Source organism: Macaca fascicularis, chromosome 16 (genome assembly GCF_037993035.2).
Source record: "Macaca fascicularis isolate 582-1 chromosome 16, T2T-MFA8v1.1".
NCBI classification, from domain to species: Eukaryota; Metazoa; Chordata; class Mammalia; order Primates; family Cercopithecidae; genus Macaca; species Macaca fascicularis.
Window position 1 is genome coordinate 88,043,042 of NC_088390.1, and position 22,003 is coordinate 88,065,044.

The 22,003-nt window shown below is 48.8% G+C and overlaps 1 protein-coding gene across 4 annotated transcripts in view; it reads right to left on the reverse strand.

Moving 5' to 3' along the window:
* Window positions 1-20,965, reverse strand: part of NPLOC4 (NPL4 homolog, ubiquitin recognition factor) — an 87,614-nt gene extending 66,649 nt beyond the window's left edge. For 3 of the 4 annotated variants that reach the window (XM_074020920.1, XM_045376493.2, XM_045376492.2), the window contains exons 1-3: window positions 20,769-20,965; window positions 13,958-14,038; window positions 3,964-4,076 (exon numbers count right to left, since the gene is read on the reverse strand). Coding sequence is in view for 2 of the 4 variants with exons in the window: in XM_045376493.2 (XP_045232428.2) it covers window positions 3,964-4,076; window positions 13,958-14,038; window positions 20,769-20,783 (209 nt within the window). In the remaining 2 variants the exon portion in view is untranslated. Of the gene's footprint in view, window positions 1-3,963; window positions 4,077-13,957; window positions 14,039-17,141; window positions 17,258-20,768 lie in introns of all 4 variants that reach the window. The other variant, XM_074020919.1, reaches the window with a different exon arrangement.
* Window positions 20,966-22,003: the final 1,038 nt, after the last annotated feature.

Sequence of the window (22,003 nt, forward strand, 5' to 3'; positions counted from 1 at the left end):
TGTGAGGACTTGAAGCCAACAGCCAGATTTAGGGGGAAAAATAATCAGAGTATTTATTTATTTATATACTTTTGAGACAGGGTCTTGCTCTGTTGCCCAGCTGCAGTGCAGTGGCACAATCATAGCTCACAATGGTGTCGACAAAGACCCTGTCTCTAAAGAAAAAAAAAGAGGGGGCCAGGTGTGATGGCTCACTCCTGTAATCCCAGCACTTCTGGAGACTGAGGCCAGCGGATCACCTGAGGTTGGGAGTTTGAGACCAGCCTGACCAACATGGAGAAACCCCATCTCTACTTAAAAATACAAAATTAGGCCAGGTGTGGTGGCTCAAGCCTGTAATCCCAGCACTTTGGGAGGCTGAGACGGGCGGATCACAAGGTCAGGAGACCGAGACCATCCTGGCTAACATGGTGAAACCCCGTCTCTACTAAAAAATACAAAAAACTAGCCACGTGAGGTGGCGGGCGCCTGTAGTCCCAGCTACTCGGGAGGCTGAGGCAAGAGAATGGCATAAAGCCGGGAGGCGGAGCCTGCAGTGAGCTGAGATTCAGCCACTGCACTCCAGCCTGGGCGACAGAGCAAGACTCCATCTCAAAAAAAAAAAAAAAAATACAAAATTAGGCCGGGCGCAGTGGCTAACGCACAGCACTTTGGGAGGCCAAGGCAGGTGGATCACGAAGTCAGGAGACCAAGACCACCCTGGCTAACATGGTGAGACCCCACCTCTACAAAAAATACAAAAAATTAGCCAGGATGTTGGCGGGCACCTATAGTCCCAGCTATTCGGGAGGCTGAGGCAGGAGGATGGCATGAACTTGGGAGGTGGAGCTTGCAGTGAGCCAAGATCACGCCACTGCACTCCAGCCTGGGCGACAGAGCGAGACTCCGTCTCAAAAAAAGAAAAAGTGAGCCAGGCTTGGTGGCACATGCCTGTAATCCCAGTTACTCAGGAGGCTGAGGCAGGAGAATCACTTGAACCCGGGGGCGCGGAGGTTGCCAATGAGCTGAGATCATTCCACTGCACTCCAGCCTGGGCAACAAGAATGAAACTCTATCTCAAGAAAAAAATAAAAAAAAGAAAGAAAGAAAAGAAAAAGGACAAAGGCAGGGGGCCAGGCGTGGTGGCTCACGTCTGTAATGCCAACACTTTGGGAGGCTGAGGCAGGTGAATCACTTGAGGTCAAGAGATTGAGACCAGCCTGGCCAACATGGTGAAATCCCGTCTCTACTAAAAATACAAAAATTACCTGGGTATGGTGGTGGGCACCTGTAGTCCCAGCTACTCAGGAGGCTGAGGCAGGAGAATCGCTCAAACCGGGGAGACAGAGGCTGCAGTGAGCTGAGATCGCACCACTGCACTCCAGCCTGAGCAAGATTGAGACTCTGTCTCAAAAAAAAAAAAAAAAAAAAAGGTAGGTGTACAGCACCCCATGGTCCTGCTGAGGGAATGGCCTGTCAGGCCTCTGTAAACCACTGTGGATCGGCAGGAAATCCAGGACACAGAGGGTAACGCTGAAGTGTCTTGTGAACATGAAATCAGCAAGACCTCAGAGTGGGAAACCCTACAGGTCAAGGAACCAAGTTCCTCAACAGATAAATTTTAAGAAAAGGAAAGAGATAGAAGGTGAACCTGAAGATTACAAGATGTAAGACATACAAATTTCCTTAGAAAGCAAGACTAGGCCGGGCGCGGTGGCTCAAGCCTGTAATCCCAGCACTTTGGGAGGCCGAGACGGGCGGATCATGAGGTCAGGAGATCGAGACCATCCTGGCTAAGACGGTGAAACCCCGTCTCTACTAAAAATACAAAAAACTAGCCGGGCAAGGTGGCGGGCGCCTGTAGTCCCAGCTACTCAGGAGGCTGAGGCAGGAGAATGGCATAAACCTGGGAGGTGGAGCTTGCAGTGAGCTGAGATCCGGCCACTGCACTCCAACCTGGGCGACAGAGCGAGACTCCGTCTCAAAAAAAAAAAAAAAAAAGAAAGCAAGACTAACTGGCAGTGTCTAGGGACAGATACTCAAGTAATGAAAGAATAAAGAGCTGGGCACTGGGGCTCACATCTGTAATCCTAGCACTTTGGAAGGCCAAGGCAGGCAGATCACGAGGTCAGGAGTTTGAGACCAGCTTGGCCAACACAGTGAAACCCCATCTCTATATAAGTAGTCCCAGCTACTTGGGAGGCTGAGGCAGGAGAAATGCTTGAACCCAGGAGGCGGAGGTTGCAGTGAGCTGGGATCACGCCATTGCACTCCAGCCTGGGCGACAGAGCGAGACTCCATCTCAAAAAAAAAAAAAAAAAAAGAAAGAAAGAAAAAAAGAACAGCAGACACCGTTAGGGAAATTTCCGGGGTGGCTGCCAATGCCTTATCCCCGGACCTGCTTGGTGCTTGCAATGGTGACACATAAGGTTCACCCATCAAGGCATACACTGTTCTCTGAGGTGTTCAGTACGCATTTTGTTTAATAATTAAAAAGGGGAGAGAGAAAAAAAGGCCAAGCAACAGGAGAGAAGGAAGGAGGGCAAGAGCAGCGGGACACAAGCATGGTCATGAGCTGAGAGTTCCTCTGGCTGGGACAGAGGGTGTGCATTCACATTCTCTTTACCTTTAGATACGGTTACGTGTTCCAGATTTAAACTTAAAAAAAAAATTACCAGCCAGATTTGATTTAAAAATGAAAAATGTGCCTGTAATCCCAGCTACTCAGGAGGCTGAGGCAGGAGTATCACTTGAGCCCAGAAGGTCGAGGCTGTAGTGAGTTATGATCGCACCACCGCACTCCAGCCTGGGTGACAGGGCGAGATTCTGTCTCAAGAAAAGGAAAAGGAAAAGGAAGGAAGGAAGGAAGGATTATCAAGATGCAAAACCCTTCAAGAAAGAAAGAAAAGAGAAGAGAAGAGAAGAGAAGAGAAGACAAGAGAAGACAAGAGAAGAGAAGAGAAGAGAGAAAAAAGAATTATCAAGATGCAAAACCCTTCATAAGCTCAAAGGAAGGGTCACTCTGGCAATGAACAATAACAAGAGGTTCTGTTTCACCTCATCACAGGGGTAGGCAAACAGTAGGTGCCAAATAAATCTTTGTTAAGAACAAATAAATGCTACGATTGCATATTGTGTCCCTAGATATATTAATCTGTGAATCTAAAAGTGACCAAAGTGCAAAACCAGCCTATCATTCTGGCTGGTAAACAGACCCACAGCCAACTGCCAGCAGGTCCCAGGCCCACCACTGAGCCAGTGGCCACAGCACATGCAACCTGCAGCGTCGAGAGGAAAACTGACCACTCGCTCCCTAACGACTGAACTGATCTAAGGGATATGTGAGCAAGTGCCCAAACAGTTTCGATGGGAGCCAGCACACGTGTTCTGTAAAGGGCCAGTCAATACTTTCAGCTTTGCAGGCCTCACGGTCTACCACAACTACTCAACTCTGCCCTTGTAACATGAAAACTGGCACCAACAACACGACCTGGCTGTGTTCCAGTAACACTTTACAAAACCAGGCAGCAGCCAGGCTGTGATAAGAGGTCTCTGAGTCCTGACGGTCCTGAATGACCAACTCTACGGAGTGGCATGGGCCACTGCACTGCCGGCACTCCTACCCAAGCCAGCAGGGCTAACGTGATTTCCCTGCACACAGCTGCATTCAAGGTATTTCACTCCAGACAAGCGGCTGAGTATGCAGCTCACTCCACGCCATACATGGACAGAGACAATAACTTTCTCCTCAGTGACACAAACTCCAGAATTCTGCAAAGTCAATTAAATCTGCTCAATAGCAACGGCAGATTCAGGATAATTACTGAATCCCTGGCAAGCAACACAGTCACGTGTATTCTGGTCAGTTGATAAGACCATAATGAGTGGTGTGAAGAGGAAAGAGGATAAAACTGGGCAACCTCGGACAGATCATGGGGACCTCATTTCCCCCCATACCCTGCTTCCTCCTCAGAGGACACTTACTTGATTTTTAGCAAGTTGAGGGATTTGTTGGAGGAGGCTGTTATCTCTCCGGTCTTGTTTCTATTGATGTAAACTGAGAAGCCATTATTTTGGAAGCCAAACTCCTTTGCTACCTAAAACAAGGCCAAAAGAACAGAAATTTAATAAAATGCTAAATATCACTACACATACCATACACACATCAGACATTACTAGAAGAGTATTCACAAATTTGGAAGGTGCTCATCATTTACCAAATTCCTCTTGCTATTCTGCTCTGATAAAGAAATTTGTACTGCTCACAAAGGTATCTATTAAAACGAATAAAGTGGCCAAAAAAGCAACAGTCTTGTCATTAAAACGAATAAAGTGGCCAAAAAAGCAACAGTCTTGTCAAAGATGAAACTTTATAACACATTTAAGACTTTGAAGCAAACAAGAGTTAGGGCTATCTTTGTTTTGTTTTCAGAGTCTCGCTCTGTTGCCCAGGCTGGAGTGCAGTGGCGTGATCGTGGCTTACTGCACCTTCACCTCCTGGGTTCCCGTGATTCTCCTGCCTCAGCCTCCCAAGTAGCTGGGATTACAGGCGCCTGCCACCATGCCCGGCTGATTTTTGTATTTTTAGTAGAGACAGGGTTTCGCCATGTTGGCCAGGGTGGTCTCAAACTCCTGACCTCAGGTGATCCACCCACCTCAGCCTCCCAAAGTGCTGGAATTACAGGCATGAGCCACCATGCCCGGCCAATGGCTATGTTTGAAAAGTTCAATTTCTACTTTTGAAATCAATTGTAAAAACCCAATTCCAGGCCAGGCGCGGTGATTCATGCCTGTAATCCCAGCACTTTGGGAGGATGAGATGAGAGGATCATCTGAGGTTAGGAGTTCGAGACCAGCCTGACCAACATGGTAAATCCCCATCTTTACTGAAACTACAAAATTAGCTGGGCGTGGTGGCACATGCCTGTAATCCCAGCTACTTGGGAGGCTGAAGCAGGAGAATCACTTGAAGCTGGGAGGTAGAGGTTGCAGGGAGCTGAGATCGCGCTATTCCACTCCAGCTTGGGCAACAAGAACAAAACTCAAGCTGGGTGTGGAGGCTCACGCCTGTAATCTCAGCACTATGGGAGGCCAAGGCGGGAAGATCGCGAGGTCAGGAGTTTGAGACAAGCCCGGTCAACATAGTGAAACCGTCTCTACCAAAAATACAAAAATTAGCCAGGCATGCTGGCGCACACCTGTAATCCCAGCTACCCAGGAGGTTGAGGTAGAACTGCTTGAACCCGGAAGGTGGAGGCTGTAGTGAGCCAAGATCATGCCACTGCACTTCAGCCTGGGTGACAGAGGAAGACTTTGTTTCAAAAAAAAAAAAAAAGGGCCGGGCACGGTGGCTCATGCCTGAAATCCTAGCACTTTGGGAGGCCGAGGCGGGCGGATCACGAGGTCAGGCGATCGAGACCATCCTGGCTAACACGGTGAAACCCCGTCTCTACTAAAAATACAAAAAAAAAAAAAAAAAAAAAAAAATTAGCCAGGCATGGTGGCGGGCGCCTGTGGTCCCAGCTACTCGGGAGGCTGAGGCAGAAGAATGGGGTGAACCCAGGAGGCGGAGCTTAAAGTGAGCCGAGATCGCACCACTGCACTCCAGCCTGGGCGACAGAGTCAGACTCCGCCTCAAAAAAAAGCAAAACTCTGTCTCAAAAAAAAAATACTCAGCCGGGCGTGGTGGCTCAAGCCTGTAATCCCAGCACTCTGGGAGGCCATGATGGGCGGATCACGAGGTCAGGAGATCGAGACCATCCTGGCTAACACAGTGAAACCCCATCTCTACTAAAAAATATGAAAAACTAGCCGAGGCCGGGCGCGGTGGCTCAAGCCTGTAATTCCAGCACTTTGGGAGGCCGAGACGGGTGGATCATGAGGTCAGGAGATCCAGACCATCCTGGCTAACACGGTGAAACCCCGTCTCTACTAAAAAATAAATAAATAAATAAATAAATAAATAAATAAAAATCTAGCCGAGCGAGGTGGCGGGCACCTGTAGTCCCAGCTACTCGGGAGGCTGAGGCAGGAGAATGGCGTAAACCCGGGACACGGAGCTTATAGTGAGCCAAGATCGCGCCCCTGTACTCCAGCCTGGGCGACACAGCGAGACTCCGTCTCAAAAAAAAAACAAAAAAACTTCAATTCTAATTCTGAAACCTAACACAGAATGATGCCACTAGTTCAATCATAAAATGTCCACTGTGCAGGGCTCTTTGCTAGATACTGGGAATATTCACTCATTCCTTCAACAAACATTAAGCAGTTCTATGTGCTCAGCTCCATTCTGGGTGTTCAGACCACAAAAATGAACTAGAAAAGACACGGTTTCTGGCCAGGCGTGGGGGCTCTTATTTGTAATCCCAGCACTTCAGGAGGCCGAGGTGAGCGGATCACCTGAAGTCAGGAATTCAAGACCAGCCTGACCAACATGGTGAAACCCCATTTCTCCTAAAAATACAAAAATTAGGCTGGATGCGGTGGCTCACGCCTATAATCCCAACACTTTGGGAGGCCGAGACGGGTGGATCACAAGGTCAGGAGATCGAGACCATCCTGGCCAACATGGTGAAACCCCATCTCAACTAAAAATACAAAAAATTAGCCGGGCATTGTGGCAGGCACCTGTAGTCCCAGCTACTTGGGAGGCTGAGGCAGGAGAACGGTGTGAACCCAGGAGGCGGAGCTTGCAGTGAGCCGAGATCACACCACTGCACTCCAGCCTGAGTGACAGAGTGAGACTCCATCTCAAAAAAAAAAAAAAAAATTTGGCCAGGTGCAGTGACTCACGTCTGTAATCCCAGCACTTTCAGAGGCCGAGGAAGGCGGATCATGAGGTCAGGAGATCAAGACCAGCCTGGCCAACTTGAGGAAACCCTGTCTCTACTAAAAGACAAAAATTAGCTGGGCGTGGTGGTGGGCACCTGTTATCCCAGCTATTCGGGAGGCTGAGGCAAGAGAATCGCTTGAAACCGGAAAGCAGAGGTTGCAGTGAGCCAAGATCGCGCCATTGCATTCCAGACTGGGCGACGAGAGTGAAACTCCGTCTCAGAAAAAAAAAAAAAAACACAAAAATTAGCCCAGCATAGTGGTGCACGCCTACCTATAGTCCCAGCTAGTCAGTGGGCTGAGACAGGAGAATAACTTGAACCTGAGAAGCGGAGCTGCAGTGAGCCGAGATCCATGCCATTGCACTCCAGTCTGGGCAACAGAACAAGACTCCGTCTCAAAAAAAGAAAAAAAAAAAAAAAAGGTTCCTGCGGTCAAGCAGTTTACCATCAAATAGGGGAGACAAAGTCAACAAAGGTCGAAATAAGCACTATGACAGAAAAGGAAAAGAAACCTCAAATGGGAGGCTAAAGGTCTCTCTGAAGAGGTTCAACTAAGCATGGCCCACTTAGCGGCGGGTAAGCCTGCCACACGCGAGCTGGGAGAAAAGGCTGCAGGGAGCAGGAGCAAGCACAAAGACCAGGAGGCAGGAAGGGCGTTGGAAACACGGAGGCTAGAGCCCAATAAACAATAAGGAAGATGGAAAGGGATGAGGCTGGTGAGGCAGACAGGGCGGTGGGAAGCCACACAGTCTAAAGGCAGGGGGAATCATCATCCACAAAATCTGTTTCTCAACACCACACTGAACAGGAAGCTAGAGTTCCAATCCTAGAGACAAGAGAGACGGGCTGAGACAGGGGATGAGATGGGACAGGATGGTGGGGATGAAGGCAAGAGCACACCTTCCAGCAGTGGTCATCGCCAGGCCCTGCTGACAAATAAGACCAGGGGCAGGAATGCAATGAGAAAGGAAGGAGGTCAGAGTAAAGCTGAGAATTCCAGATTGAGAAACTATGTGGAAGTAACACCTGTGAGGGAACTATGAAAGGAAAGGCTAAAAAAGGTAGAAGACCGGCCGGGCGCGGTGGCTCAAGCCTGTAATCCCAGCACTTTGGGAGGCCGAGACGGGCGGATCACAAGGTCAGGAGATCGAGACCATCCTGGCTAACACGGTGAAACCCCGTCTCTACTAAAAAATACAAAAACCTAGCCGGGCGAGGTGGCGGGCGTCTGTAGTCCCAGCTACTCGGGAGGCTGAGGCAGGAGAATGGCGTGAACCCGGGAGGCGAAGCTTGCAGTGAGCTGAGATCCAGCCACTGCACTCCAGTCTGGGCGACAAAGTGAGACTCTGTCTCAACGAAAAAAAAAAAAGAAGACTAGAGGGAAAATCAGGACCTCCATTTGACACTGAGATTGGAGGTGACAACCAGACACACTCCCGTGAAGCCATCCAGCAGGCAGGTATGCATCTGTGTCTGAGTCCAGGCAAAGGGCCAGAGCTAGAGCTCTACACTGAGGGGTCATCAGAGTAGACATACCCAAATGAAAGGAACGTGAATCTCGGTAGAGAAACAAATCATATAAGAACAATCAAATGGAAATTCTAGAACTGAAAAACACAAAAACAAAAATAAAAAATTCACTGAATGGACTTATCAGCAGAAGGGAGAGGGCAGAAGACATAGGTGAATAGCTTGTGGTCCCAGCAACTCGGGAGAATGAGGTGGGAGCACTGCTTGAGCCCAGAAATTCAAGGCTACAATGAGATATGATCACACCACTGCACTCCAGCTTGAGCGACAGAGTGAGAATCCAACCAACTCTAAAGAGAAAAACAGAAATGAATCAATAAAAATAACAGGTATACAATCTGAAGGCAGAGATTTGGAAAAAAACAAAAAAAAAAACAAAAAAAACAGAGCCTTAGGAACCCATGGTACAGCATCAAATGCTCCTCACTAGAAAACATGAGGGTCGGGCGCAAAGGCTCAAGCCTGTAATCCCAGCACTTTGGGAGGCCGAGTTGGGCAGACTACCTGAGGTCAGGAGTTCGAGACTAGCCTGGCCAACATGGTGAAACCCCACCTCTACTAAATATACAAAGATTAGCCAGGCGTGGTGGCGCACCCATGTAATCCCAGCTACTCAGGAAGCTGAGAGAGAAGAATCACTTGAACCTTGGAGGCAGAGGTTGCAGTGAGCAGAGATCATGCCACTGTACTCCAGCCTGAGCGACAGAGTGAGACTTCATCTCAAAAAAAAAAAAAAAAATGGGCAAGCACGGTGGCTCACACCTGTAATCCCAGCACTTTGGGAGACCGAGGCAGGCGGATCACAAGGTCAGGAGACCGAAACCATCCTGGCAAATGCCGTGAAATCCCATCTCTACTAAAAATACAAAAAAATCAGCCATGCATGGTGGTGGGTGCCTGTAGTACCAGCTACTCAGGAGGCTGATGCAGGAGAATGGCATGAACCTGGGAGGCGGAGCTTGCAGTGAGCAGAGATCGCGCCACTGAACTCCAGCCTGGGCGACAGAGTGAGACTCCGTCTCACTGAAAAAAACAAACAGGCCAGGCGCAGTGGCTCGCGCCTGTAATCCTAGCACTTTGGAAGGCCACTTTGGAAGGCCACTTTGGGAGACCAAGACGGGTGAATCACGAGGTCAGGAGATCAAGATCATCCTGGCTAACAAGGTGAAACCCCGAATCTACTAAAACTAAAAAAAATTAGCCGGGCGTGGTGGCAGGCACCTGTAGTCCCAGGTACTCGGGAGGCTGAGGCAGGAGAATGGCCTGAACCTGGGAGGTGGAGTTCACAGTGAGTCGAGACTGCGCCACTGCACTCCACCCTGGGTGACAGTGCAAGACTCTGTCTCAAAAAAAAAAAGACAGAAAAGAACGAAGATAGAACAGAAAAATTTAAAGAGTGGCCAAAACCCCAAAATTTAATGAAAAACATCAAATAACAAATCCAGGAAGTTCAGCAAACTCTCTCAAGTTAGGATACAGACAAAGAACACCACTGCGAGGCACACCAGAGTCACACTGCTGAAAGCCAGAGATAAACGAAGATAAGAAGATGGTGGAATAACAGCTTCAAATGCTTAACAGGACCAGGCACCACAGCTCCCGCCTGGAATCCCAGCACTCTGGGAGGCAGGGCGGGGAGGATCACTTGATCAAGGACAGCCTAGACAACGTGGTGAAACCCCCATCTCTACCAAAAAATTAAGCAATCAGCTGGGAGGCTGAGGTGGGAGGATCGCTTGAGCCCGAGAAGTCAAGGCTGCAGTGAGCTGTGACTGTGCCAGTGCACTCGAACCTAGGCAAAAAAAAAGGACCGAGCAAGGTGGATCACACCTGTAATCCCAGCACTCTGGGAGGCTGAGGCGGGCAGATCACCTGAGGTCAGGAGTTCAAGACCAGACTGGCCAACATAGTGAAACCCCATCTCTACTAAAAATACAAAAATTAGTTGGACATAGTGGCAGGAGCCTGTAGTCCCAGCTACTGGGGAGGCTGGGGCAAGAGAATCACTTGAACATGGGAGGCGGAGGTTGCAGTGAGGCAAGATTATGCCACTGCACTCCAGCTTGGGCGATACAATGAGACTTCGTCTCAAAAAAAAGGCCAGGCGCGGTGGCTCACACCTGTAATCCCAACACTTTGGGAGGTCGAGGCATGCAGACCACGAGGTCAGGAGATCAAGACCATCCTGGCTAACACGGTGAAACCCCATCTCTACTAAAAATACAAAAAATCAGCCAGACGTGGTGGCAGGCGCCTGTAGTCCCAGCTACTTGGGAGGCTGAGGCAAGAGAATGGCGTGAACCTGGGAGGTAGAGCTTGCAGTGAGCCGAGATCACACTACTGTACTCCAGCCTGGGTGACAGAGCAAGACTCTGTCTCAAAAAAAAAAAAAAAAAAAAATTAGTGCATGGTGGGGAACAAAAAAGAAATGTCAACTTAGAAATCTGTTTCGAGGCCGGGCACAGTGGCTCACGCCTGTAATCCCACCACTTTGGGAGGCCGAGGCGGGTGGATCACCTGAGGTGAGGAGTTCGAGACCAGCCTGACCAACATGGTGAAACTCGGTCTCTATTAAAAAGACAAAATTAGCCGGACTTGGTGGCGCATGCCTGTAATCCTAGCTACTCGGGAGGCTGAGGCAGGAGAATCGCTTGAACCCAGGAGACAGAATATGCAATGAGCCAAGATCACACCATTGCACTCCAGCCTGGGCAACAAGAGCGAAACTCCGTCTCAAAAAATAAAACAAAAATTAGCTGGGTATGGTGGTGCGCGCCTGGAATCCCAGCCACTTGGGAGGCTGAGGCAGGACAATCACTGGAACCTAGGAGGCAGAGGTTGCACTGAGCCGCGATCACGCCACTGCACTCCAATCTGGGCGACAGAAAAAGACTCCATCTCAAAAAAAGAAAGAACTTCGTACTGAATGAAAATATCTGGCCAGGCGCGGTGGCTCAAGCCTGTAATCCCAACACTTTGGGAGGCCAAGGCAGGCGGATCACGAGGTCAGGAGATCGAGACCATCCTGGCTAACACAGTGAAACCCCGTCTCTACTAAAAAATACAAAAAAACGGGCCGGGCGCGGTGGCTCACGCCTGTAATCCCAGCGCTTTGGGAGGCCGAGGCGGGCGGATCACAAGGTCAGGAGATCGAGACCACGGTGAAACCCCGTCTCAACTAAAAATACAAAAAATTAGCCGGGCGCGGTTGTGGGCGCCTGTAGTCCCAGCTACTCGGGAGGCTGAGGCAGGAGAATGGCGTGAACCCGGGAGGCGGAGCTTGCAGTGAGCCGAGATTGCGCCACTGCACTCCAGCCTGGGCGACAGAGCGAGACTCCGTCTCAAAAAAAACAAAAACAAAAACAAAAAAAAAACAAAAAAACTAGCCGGGCGAGGTGGCAGGCGCCTGTAGTCCCAGCTACTCGGGAGGCTGAGGCAGGAGAATGGTGTAAACCCGGGAGGCGGAGCTTGCAGTGAGCTGAGATCCGGCCACCGCACTCCAGCCTGGGCGACAGAGCGAGACTCCGTCTCAAAAAAAAAAAAAGAAAAAGAAAATATCCTGCCAGCACTTTGGGAGGCCGAGGCGGGTGGATCACAAGGTCAGATCGAGACCATCCTGGCTAACACAGTGAAACTCCGTCTCTACTAACAATACAAAAAATTAGCCGGAAGTGGTGGCAGGCGCCTGTAGTCCCAGCTACTCGGGAGGCTGAGGCAGGAGAATGGCGTGAACCTGGCAGGCGGAGCTTGCATGAGCCGAGATAGCGCCACTGCACTCCAGCCTGGGCGACAGAGCAAGACTCCCTCTCAAAAAAAAAAAAAAGAATAAAAAGAAAATACCCTTCATGGCCGGGCGCGGTGGCTCACGCCAAAGCAGGTGGATCACAAGGTCAAGAGTTCAACCAACCTGATGAAGATGGTGAAACCCCGTTTCTACTAAAAACACAAAAAATTAGCGGGGTGTGGTGGCGGGCACCTATAATCGCAGCTACTCAGGAGTCTGAGGCAGAGAATTGCTTGAACCTAGGAGGCGGAGGTTGCAGTGAGCCGAGATCGTGCCACTACTCCAGCCTGGGAACAGAGCGAGATGCCATCTCAAAAAAAAGAAAATATCCTTCATATAAACACAGGGTAAAACTAAAACATTTTCAGGTCAAAAAAAACCCAAGGGTCTGTGACCAACAAACCTACCTGCAACAAAGGCTAAAGGATTTTTTTTTTGAGATGGAGTCTCACTCTGTCACCCAGGCTGGAATGCAGTGGCTCACTGGGCTCACTGTAAGCCCCGCCTCCCAGGTTCACACCATTCTCCTGCCTCAGCCTCCCAAGTAGCTGGGACTACAGGCGCCCACCACCACGCCTGGCTAATTTTTTGTATGTTTAGTAGAGATGGGGTTTCACCATGTTAGCCAGGATGGTCTTGAGCTCCTGATCTCGTGATCCACCCTCCTCGGCCCCCCAAAGTTCTGGGATTACAGGCACGAACCACCACGCCCGGCCTGGATGTTTTTCAGTCTGAAGAGAAATAACACCAGACAGAAATAGTCTGAGGAAATCCATGGGAAAAGTAAATAAGGAAGAAACGGTGAAGATAAGCTAAGAAGTACATAATATGCAACTATCATAGTAAATGAAATATTTTGTGATTGGTTAAAAAAAGAAAAACTGTCATGGGAATCCTGGACACAACGCAGGTCAGGAGACCAGGGAAGAGCCAGGGATGATTCTTTGAATCAACTGTAGTCATATCTACAATTCATACTCAATTAATACTTTTTTCTTTTTTTTTTTTTTTTGAGACAGAGTCTCGCTTTGTTGCCCAGGCTGGAGTGCAGTGGTGTGATGTCTGCTCACTGCAAGCTCTGCCTCCCGGGTTCCCACCATTCTCCTGCCTCAGCCTCCAGAGTAGCTGGGACTATCGGTGCCCGCCACCACGCCCGGCTAATTTTTTGTATTTTTAGTAGAGATGGGGTTTCACCATGTTAGCCAGGATGGTCTCGATCTCCTGACCTCATGATCCACCTGTTTTGGTCTCCCAAAGTGCTGTGATTACAGGCATGAGCCACCGTGCCCAGCCACTCTTGTGAAATACGTTTTTTTTTTTTTTTTGAGATGGAGTCTCACTCTGTTGCCCAGGCTGGAGTGCAGTGACCTGATCTCGGCTCACTGCAACCTCTGCCTTCCAAGTTCAAGCAATTCTCTTGCCTCTGCTTCCCAAGTAACTGGGATTACAGGCACCTGTAACCACGCCCAGCTAATTTTTGTATTTTTAGTAGAGATGGGGTTTCACCATCTTGGTCAGGCTGGTCTTAAACTCCTGACCTCACGATCCACCCACCTCAGCCTCCCAAAGTGCTGGGATTACAGGTGTGAGCCACTGTGACCAGCCGTGAAATACTTTTACACTTACCTTTGGGCTCTTGTTCCTATAATTTTGAGCAGTTATCAGCTGTGACAAACATCTCATCCAACCCAACTATTACAGAGAAAAGCAATGCAAGAGGCAATTTGGGAATAGGGAAAATAAGAAAATGAGGAAAAGAGAAAAGGTATCGATGGGAGTAACAGCAGAGGATGAAAAAGATCCTGAGGGTCAACACCCAGGCCACAGATACCTTTTTCAAAAATGTTGCTGCTGTTTCTCTCTTTGTTGCTGTGATCCGCTTCACTCCATCTGGGGACTGGACACGAATTATCTGTTGCAAACAAAACATGATGGTTACTGCACAGCCTAGTGAGGTCCTGATCTACTACCATGGCTTCCATCTGTGGTCTTTGAACATCTGGGTCACTGAAACCTAAAGCCAAACCTCACTCTTCACCTTTCAATACCCAGCTCAATCCTTCTAGAAGATGATGCCGCGGGGCGAGATTCACCCGCATATGGGGAGGTATTTTAAGAGCACTGTCCTCTCCACTCTTAGTTTCACTCAGAAAACAACTTTAATTCCTAATCACTATTTATAGAGTATATGTAAAACACTTTTCGTCTCTTCAAACTTAAACAGAAAAAACCCACCATGAACCATGAATGAATGGTGTTCTTTAAAAAAGATGTCTTTGGGGGGGAAAAAAACAAAAGATGTTACTTTGTTCCAGGATCTATATACAAACATTAGAGTCCTACAATTTAAAAGAATCACAGGAAATTTTCTAATTGTTACTTTTTTTTACTTTTTTGAGACAGGGTCTTGCTGTCACCCAGACTGGAGTGCAGTGGCAAAATCACAGCTTACTGCAGCCTTGACCTCCAAGATTCAAGTGATCCTCTGACCTCAGCCTCCCAAGAGCTGGGACCACAGGCTTGCACCACCTCACCAGGTTAATTTTTTTTTGTAGTGATGGAGTGTCACCATACTGCCCAGGCTGGTCTCAAGCTCCTGGGCTCAAGTGATCCTGCCCCTGTGCTGGGATTACGGGTGTGAGCCACCACGCCCAGCTATTACTTTCCTAAAAAAGATTTTTAAATGGCCAGGCGCGGTGGCTGACATCTGTAATCGTAGCACTCTGGGAGGCCAAGGCGGTGGATAACTTGAGCTCAGAAGTTCAAGACCAGTGGGCAACATGGGGAAACCCCATCTCTACTAAAAATACAAAAGTCAGCCAGGCATGGTGGCAAATGCCTATGGTCTCAGCTACTTGGAGAGCTGAGGCACGAGGATCACTTGAACCAGGGAGGCTGAGGCTACATTGAGCCCAGATGGTGCCACTGCACTCCAGCATTGGTGACAAAGTGAGACCCTGTCTCAAAAAAAGAGATTAGGCCAGGCGCAACGGCTCATGTCTGTAATCTCAGCACTTTGGGAGGCCGAGGCGGGCAGATCACCTGAGGTCAGGAGTTCGAGACTAGCCAACATGGTGAAACCCCATCTCTACTAAAAATACAAAAATTAGCTGGGCATGGTGGCAGGCACCTGTAATCCTAGCTACTTGGGAGGCTGAGGCAGGAGAATTGCTTAAACCCAGGAGGCGGAGGTTGCAGTGAACCAAGATCATGCCACAGCATGATGCGCAGCAAGACTTCGTCTCAAAAAAAAATTTAAACTTAAATTTAAATTTAAAAAAGAGATTAAAATTAAAAGCAATAAAGGTCTTTAATGGTAAAATTTAGTAGGGTTTTGAAAAAATATTTTCAGCTGGGCGCAGTGGCTCATGCCTATAATCCCAGCACTTCAGGAGGCCAAGGCAGGAGGATTTCTTTAGCCCAGGAGTTCAAGATCAGCCTGGCCAATACAGCAAGACCCCATCCTAATGTAGTAACGTGTGTGTACGTGTGTGCACATGTGTATATTAAAGTGTGTGCGTATATATACGTATATATATATATATATATATATATATATATTTTTTTTTTTTTTTTTTTTTTCCCCATGGCAAGCCTAAAAAAGTTGGCAGATCTGGAAGACTACTGGACAAAGGGCATTACTTTCTAAGACGACTTGATTTTTATGCTGATGAAAGCCATTGTGAAGGTGAGTTATCATGCCTAGCCGACAGCACAGGTCCCTGCTTTAGACAGGGAGGATGAAATGGCATGTTCTGCAGCAAACAAAGACCTGCTCCAACCACCTGCGGTACAGGAAGGAAGGCAGACAGGAACATGCCCATAATTGTCTCAGCTTCTGTTAGCAAAGACTGACGGTGCATTCTATAGTTTATTTCTCTCTCATTTCCTGCATTAACGTCTCTTGTATTTAGCTCATTTTTTTTTCCCCGAGACGAAGTTTCAATCTTGTGGCCCAGGCTAGAGTGCAATGGTGCGATCTTGGCTCACTGCAATCTCTGCCTCTTGAGTTCAAGTGATTCTCCTGCCTCAGCCTCCTGAGTAGCTGGAATCACAGGTGCCCACCACCACACCCAGATAATTTTTTTTTTTTTGAGACAGAGTCTTTTTCCGTCGCCCAGGCTGGAGTGCAGTGGTGCAATCTCGGCTCACTGCAACCTCCACCTCCCAGGTTCAGGCGATTCTCCTGTCTCAGCCTCCTGAGTATCTGGGATTACAGACATGAGCCACCACGCCCAGCTAATTTTTGTATTTTTAGTAGAGACGGGGTTTCAACATGTTAGTCAATCTGGTCTTAAACTTCTACCTCAGGTGATCCACCTGCCTCAGCCTCTCAAAGTGCTGGGATTACAGGCATGAGCCACCAAGCCTGGCCTAGTGGATTTTTTGTAGTGAAACATTTCAATTCCCTTGTTTCCTTTTTTTTCTTCTTCTTCAGATGGACTCTCGCTCTTGTCACCCAGGCTGGAGTGCAATGGTATGATCTTGGCTCACTGCCACCTCCACCTCCCGAGTTCAAGCGATTCTCCTGTCTCAGCCTCCTGAGTAACTGGGATTACAGGTGCCCGCCACCACGCCTGGCTAATTTTTAGTATTTTTAGTAGAGACAGAGTTTTACCATGTTGGCCAGGCTGGTCTCGAACTCCTGACCTCAAGTGATCCACCCGCCTCGGCCTCCCAAAGTGCTGGGATTATAGGCATGCGCCACAGCACCCGGCCTCCCTTATTTCCTTTTTTATAAATTCTGTAACTATTTTCTGTGAGGTTACCACGGGTGTTAAACATCCTCTTCAACCACTATGCACATGAAAAGTGTCACAAGCCATTGTCTAAAAAAGATTTCCCCTGAGTACAGGACAAAACACACCATAAAGGCTTAGAGTCTACTGGAATGTGTCCACTTTTATTAAAGTAACTAAGCCTAATCTAGATTTTCCTGAAATAGGGTAACCCTGTCCTGCATTTTCCCATAACTTTCACTTGGCAGAAAAGGCTCCACCCGACATGTTCTCAACTTTTAAGATTTTGTTTTCAGGCTGGGCACGGTGACTCAGGCCTGTAATCCCAGCACTCTGGGAGGCTGCGGTAGACGGATCACTTGAGCTCAGGAGACCAGTCTGGGCAACTCCATCTGTATTTAAAAAAAAAAAAAAAAAAAAGATTTTGTTTTGAAAAATCTCTGAATATCCCAATTGTTAAGAGAATATAAAAAGATATAACTAGAAATACAATTCTTTTTACTTCTAACGTCTACTATACTTCATTCTAGATTCAATACCCAAGAATAACTTTTTCACAATACATAGCATTACGTAAATACTTCCACTTATTTGTTTCTAAAATCTGTCTCCCAACATTTAGCTATCTTAAAAAGGAAAGTTCTGTTCTAAAGAAGGGGATAGTGCGAATGTTCCTTCAAATGATGACTCTAGAACAAGAGCATGTCACCGCCACTCTTTACAGAGCTAAATGGTTCAGGCTGCAGAATTCTAAGGTGAAGAAGTCATCCTACTTGATCCTCTACCACAGAAGATGGGAGTCCAGGTTTCCAAGGCCAACTCCAGTATTTAACAAGAGACAAACATAATTTGTACCAAGGAAAGTTCTGGCCTAGCCTCTGACATGGACTACAAAATGAAATGCACAGGAAGAGACAGACCTGACAACATGAACACATAGCCTCTTGGTAACTTAGGTTTCCCTATTTATAAGAAAGTAAGACCAGAACGCTTCTTGGGGAAGTTGAAAAACTGGTGAGATACAGTTATATCCACAGAAACTCTTTTTTCCCCTCAAGACGGAGTCTTGCTCTGTCGCCCAGAGCTGGAGTGCAATGACATGATCTCAGTTCACTGCAACCTCCACCTGCCGAGTTCAAGCAATTCTCCTGCCTCAGCTTCCCAGGTAACTGGGATTATAGGCGCCCGCCACTGCGTCCAGCTAATTTTTGTTTTTTTGTTTTTTTTTTTAATAGACAAGAGTCTCTTGTCACCCAGGCTGGAGTGGAGTGGTGTGATCTTGGCTTACTGTAACCTCCGCCTCCCGGGTTCTAGTAATTCTCCTGCCTCAGCCTCCCGAGTGGCTGGGACTACAGGCACACGCCGCCATGCCCAGTTAACTTTCTGTATTTTTTTTTTTAGTAGACACAAGGTTTCACCCTGTTGCCCAGGCTGGTCTCAAACTCCTGAGCTCAGGTAATCCACCTGCCTTGGCCTCACAAAGTGCTAGGATTACAAGCGTGAGCCACTATGCCCCAATTTTTGTATTTTTAGTAAAGACGTGGTTTCACCATGTTGGCCAGGCTGATCTCGAACTCCTGACCTCATGATACCCCGCCTCGGCCTCTCAAAGCACTGGGATTACAGGTGTGAGCCACTGCGCCCAGCCCAGAAACTTTTAAAGACCTTTTCTTAAATTCAAAATAACTTCTTAAATCAATTTCAAAAGAAGAGTGTTTTAATTCCTCTTCTTTTGAAGAAGAGATATTCAACAATCTGAGAAATTCAACGAGATCTAATGCTGTCAATGAGAGCCTAACCTTATATACGCTAGTGGGGAAAAAAAAATGGCCTTGTCTGAAACACCTTTCACTTGTCAATGGTTACTTTAACTCAGTTAAAACTACAAAGGTAGTTTGAAAGAAGGTTTGAGTGCTAATTCCTAACCTATTTCTAGGCAGAGTCACCAATGATTAACACTTTTTTTTTTTTTTTTTTTTTTTGAGACAGTCTCGCTCTGTCACCCAGGCTGGAGTCCAGGCGCGCAATCTGGGCTTGCTGCAACCTCCATCTCCCGGTTTGAGTGATTCCCCTCCCTCAGCCTCCAGAGTAGCTGCGATAACAGGCGCACGCCACCACACCCGGCTAATTTTGGTATTTTTAGTAGAGAGAGTGTTTTACCATGTTGGTCAGGCTAGTCTTGAACTCCTGACCTTGTGATTCACCCGCCTGGGCCTCCCAAAGTGCTGGGATTACAGGCGTGAGCCACTGCGTGGCCACATTTTATTCTTCAAAGGAGTCAAAGGTTTCTTGGCCAGGCAAGGTAGCTCAGGGCTGTAATCCTAACAATTTGGGACCCCAAGGCCAGAGGATCCCTCGAGCTCAGAGACCAGCCTGTGCAACGTTTGACCAGGAGTCAGCGTTTCCTAAGTTTCTCCTGGACCCTATATTCATTCCACTCATCTCCAGGTCGGGAAACACAGAGGCACCAGGAGGGCCCCTGAATAGAGAGCTGACGGGACCACCAGAGAAGAGCCTTGTGCGCAAGTGTTAGGTTATCCTGGAGACCCATCTGTCTGCGTGAGACGGAGTCTCATTCTGTCACCCAGGCCAGAGTCCAGTGACGCCACCTCGGCTCACCATGTTGGCCGGGCTGGTCTTGAACTCCTGACCTCAGGTGATCCACCCACCTCGGTCTCCCAAAGTGCTGGGATTACAGGTGTGAGTCACCGCGCTGGGCCTGGAGACCTATTCTTGACACCTGGCAAAACTGCAGAGACTGTTACAATGCTACAGTATGAACATGACTCCTCAGTCAATCCTGCTTCCCCCAGAAATCCCAAATCTTCCTTAATATTAACCAAAATGCTCCTGTCCAATGGTCAGGTTTTTTTCCCCATCACATTTACTTTTGGGGAGAAACTTCTCACAACTTAACGAGGGCCTGGTTTTCTCTGATTTGTCACTGATTTTTTTTACCTTAAGGGGGGGGTGAGTGACAATTTATTTATTTTTATTTTTTATTTTTTTGAGACACAGTCTCGCTGTATAGCCCAGGCTGGAGTGCAATGGAGGGATCTCAGCTCACTGCAACCTCCACCTCCCGGGTTCAAGCGATTCTCCTGCCTCAGCCTCCCAAGTAGCTGGGATTGCAGGCGTTCGCCATGACGCCCTGCTAATTTTTGTATTTTTAGTATTGGTCTTGAACTCCTGACCTCAGGTGATCCACCCGCCTCGGCCTCCCAAAGTGCTGAGATGACAGGCGTGAGCCACTGCGCCCGGCCGACAATTTTAATTTCAGGTAAAAAGTGAAATCAACATCATTTACAACATTCCTCTTAAAGAGGAATTGTCAACTTTTCCTTCCAAGCAAGGAGCAAAGCCGGCAAGTTACTGTTTTCATTTTCCCAGGTCCTCTGGTGCTGAGGGAGCTCTGTAACGTCCCCGTCTGCAGAGCTGCTCTCTTCAGTGACTCATGACAAGGCACTTGCTGGGAAGTGGGAGAGCAGGAGGAGAGAATCAGAGGGAGATTAGGGTAAGAGGTGTCCCTGGCTCTGAGAGGGGCAGGACTGGCTGCGGGTCCCTGGAATTAGACCAGGAAGTCTCCTGGAGCCGGAAAACGCGAGGGGAAGGAGGGCGGTTTCTCGTCGCCACAGTCCATTCTCCCTGCAGAAAGGCTCGGCCTTTCCCTGCCCAGGGCAGGGAACCGGGGTCGCAAGTCCTCCGGGGACGGACAGGGACGGGAAGAAGCCGAGGGGGTGAAAGTCCCCGAGAGGGGCCCAGCCACTGCAGAGAAAGCCCCGGCGAAAGAAGGGAAAGGGGCCGAGTCGCGGGGCCGGCAGGCCCGCCTCCCCCACAGGCCGCGGCCGGCAAATCTGCTGCCTCATCCCGGCGTCCCCGCTCCCGCCCGACCGCCGCACTCACGATGCTCTCGGCCATGGCGGCCGCTCCTGCCTCCGGGCTGGAGCCCCGGGCCGCCGCCGCCTGCCGCCCCAAGGGCCTCGCAGACCCGGCCGCGGCCTCAGCCCCGGCCCCGGCCTCTCTACGCCGCCGCCACCGCCGCTCCAGCTTCGCCCGCCCGGCTCCACCAGCCGCCGACGTCCCCGTGCCTCGCTCAATACGCTCCCCGCGGGCGCGCGGCCGGGAAACCAGGTTCCGGCCCCACCAACTGCTCAACGCATGCGCAGAGCGGCGCCGCTGACCCGCCCCGCATCCTTGTAACTAGAGGAGGGGATTTTGGAAAGATGCCTCTGCGATGACTTAAGCTCGTCCTCGGAAACCCAAGCGGTACCGAAAAGCCCAAAAAGGAGGCAAAGACGAGCATCCGAAATCTCACCCAAAAATAACTACTGCTGCGTATTGTAGCGTATTATAATTGGGGAAACAGCATTCCGAACTTCTCTCCATGCACAAGTAAGTAGAGAAACAATTTCAGGAAGGGAGGATCACACCTTCATGTTATTTTTTAAAGTATTTTTTAAATTTAACATAAGAAAAACAAGTGAGTTTAAACTGCATTTCAGGCCGGGCGCGGTGGCTCATGCCTGTAATCCCAGCATTTTAGGAGGCCAAGGTGGACGGATCACCAGAGGTCAAAAGTTGGAGACCAGCCTGGCCAAAATAGTGAAAACCCCGTCCCTACTCAAAACACAAGATTAGGCCATACGCGGTGGCTCACGCCTGTAATCCCAGCACTTTGGGAGGCCAAGGCTGGTGGATCACCTAAGGTCAGGAGTTCAAGACCAGCCTGACCAATATGGTGAAACCCCGTCTCTACTAAAAATACAAAAATTAACCGGGCGTGGTGGCACGTGCCTGTAGTCCCAGCTACTCAGGAGTCTAAGGCCGGACAATCTCTTGAAGCCGAGAGGCGGAGGTTGGAATGAGCCAAGTTGGTGCCACTGCACTCCAGCCTGGTCGACAGAGTGAGACTTCATCTCAAAAAAAACAAACAAACAAATAAACAAACAGAAACATCACTTCACAGATTCTAAGGATTTTAGGAATTGGATGCCAGGAAACCGAAAGAACAAATATATACCTATTTCACAACATCACAATTACCGTGAGGGTTTTTTTAAACTATGTTAAATTATGTTAATTGAGGCCGGGCACGGTGGCTCACTTTGGGAGGCCGAGGAGGGAAGATCACAAGGTCA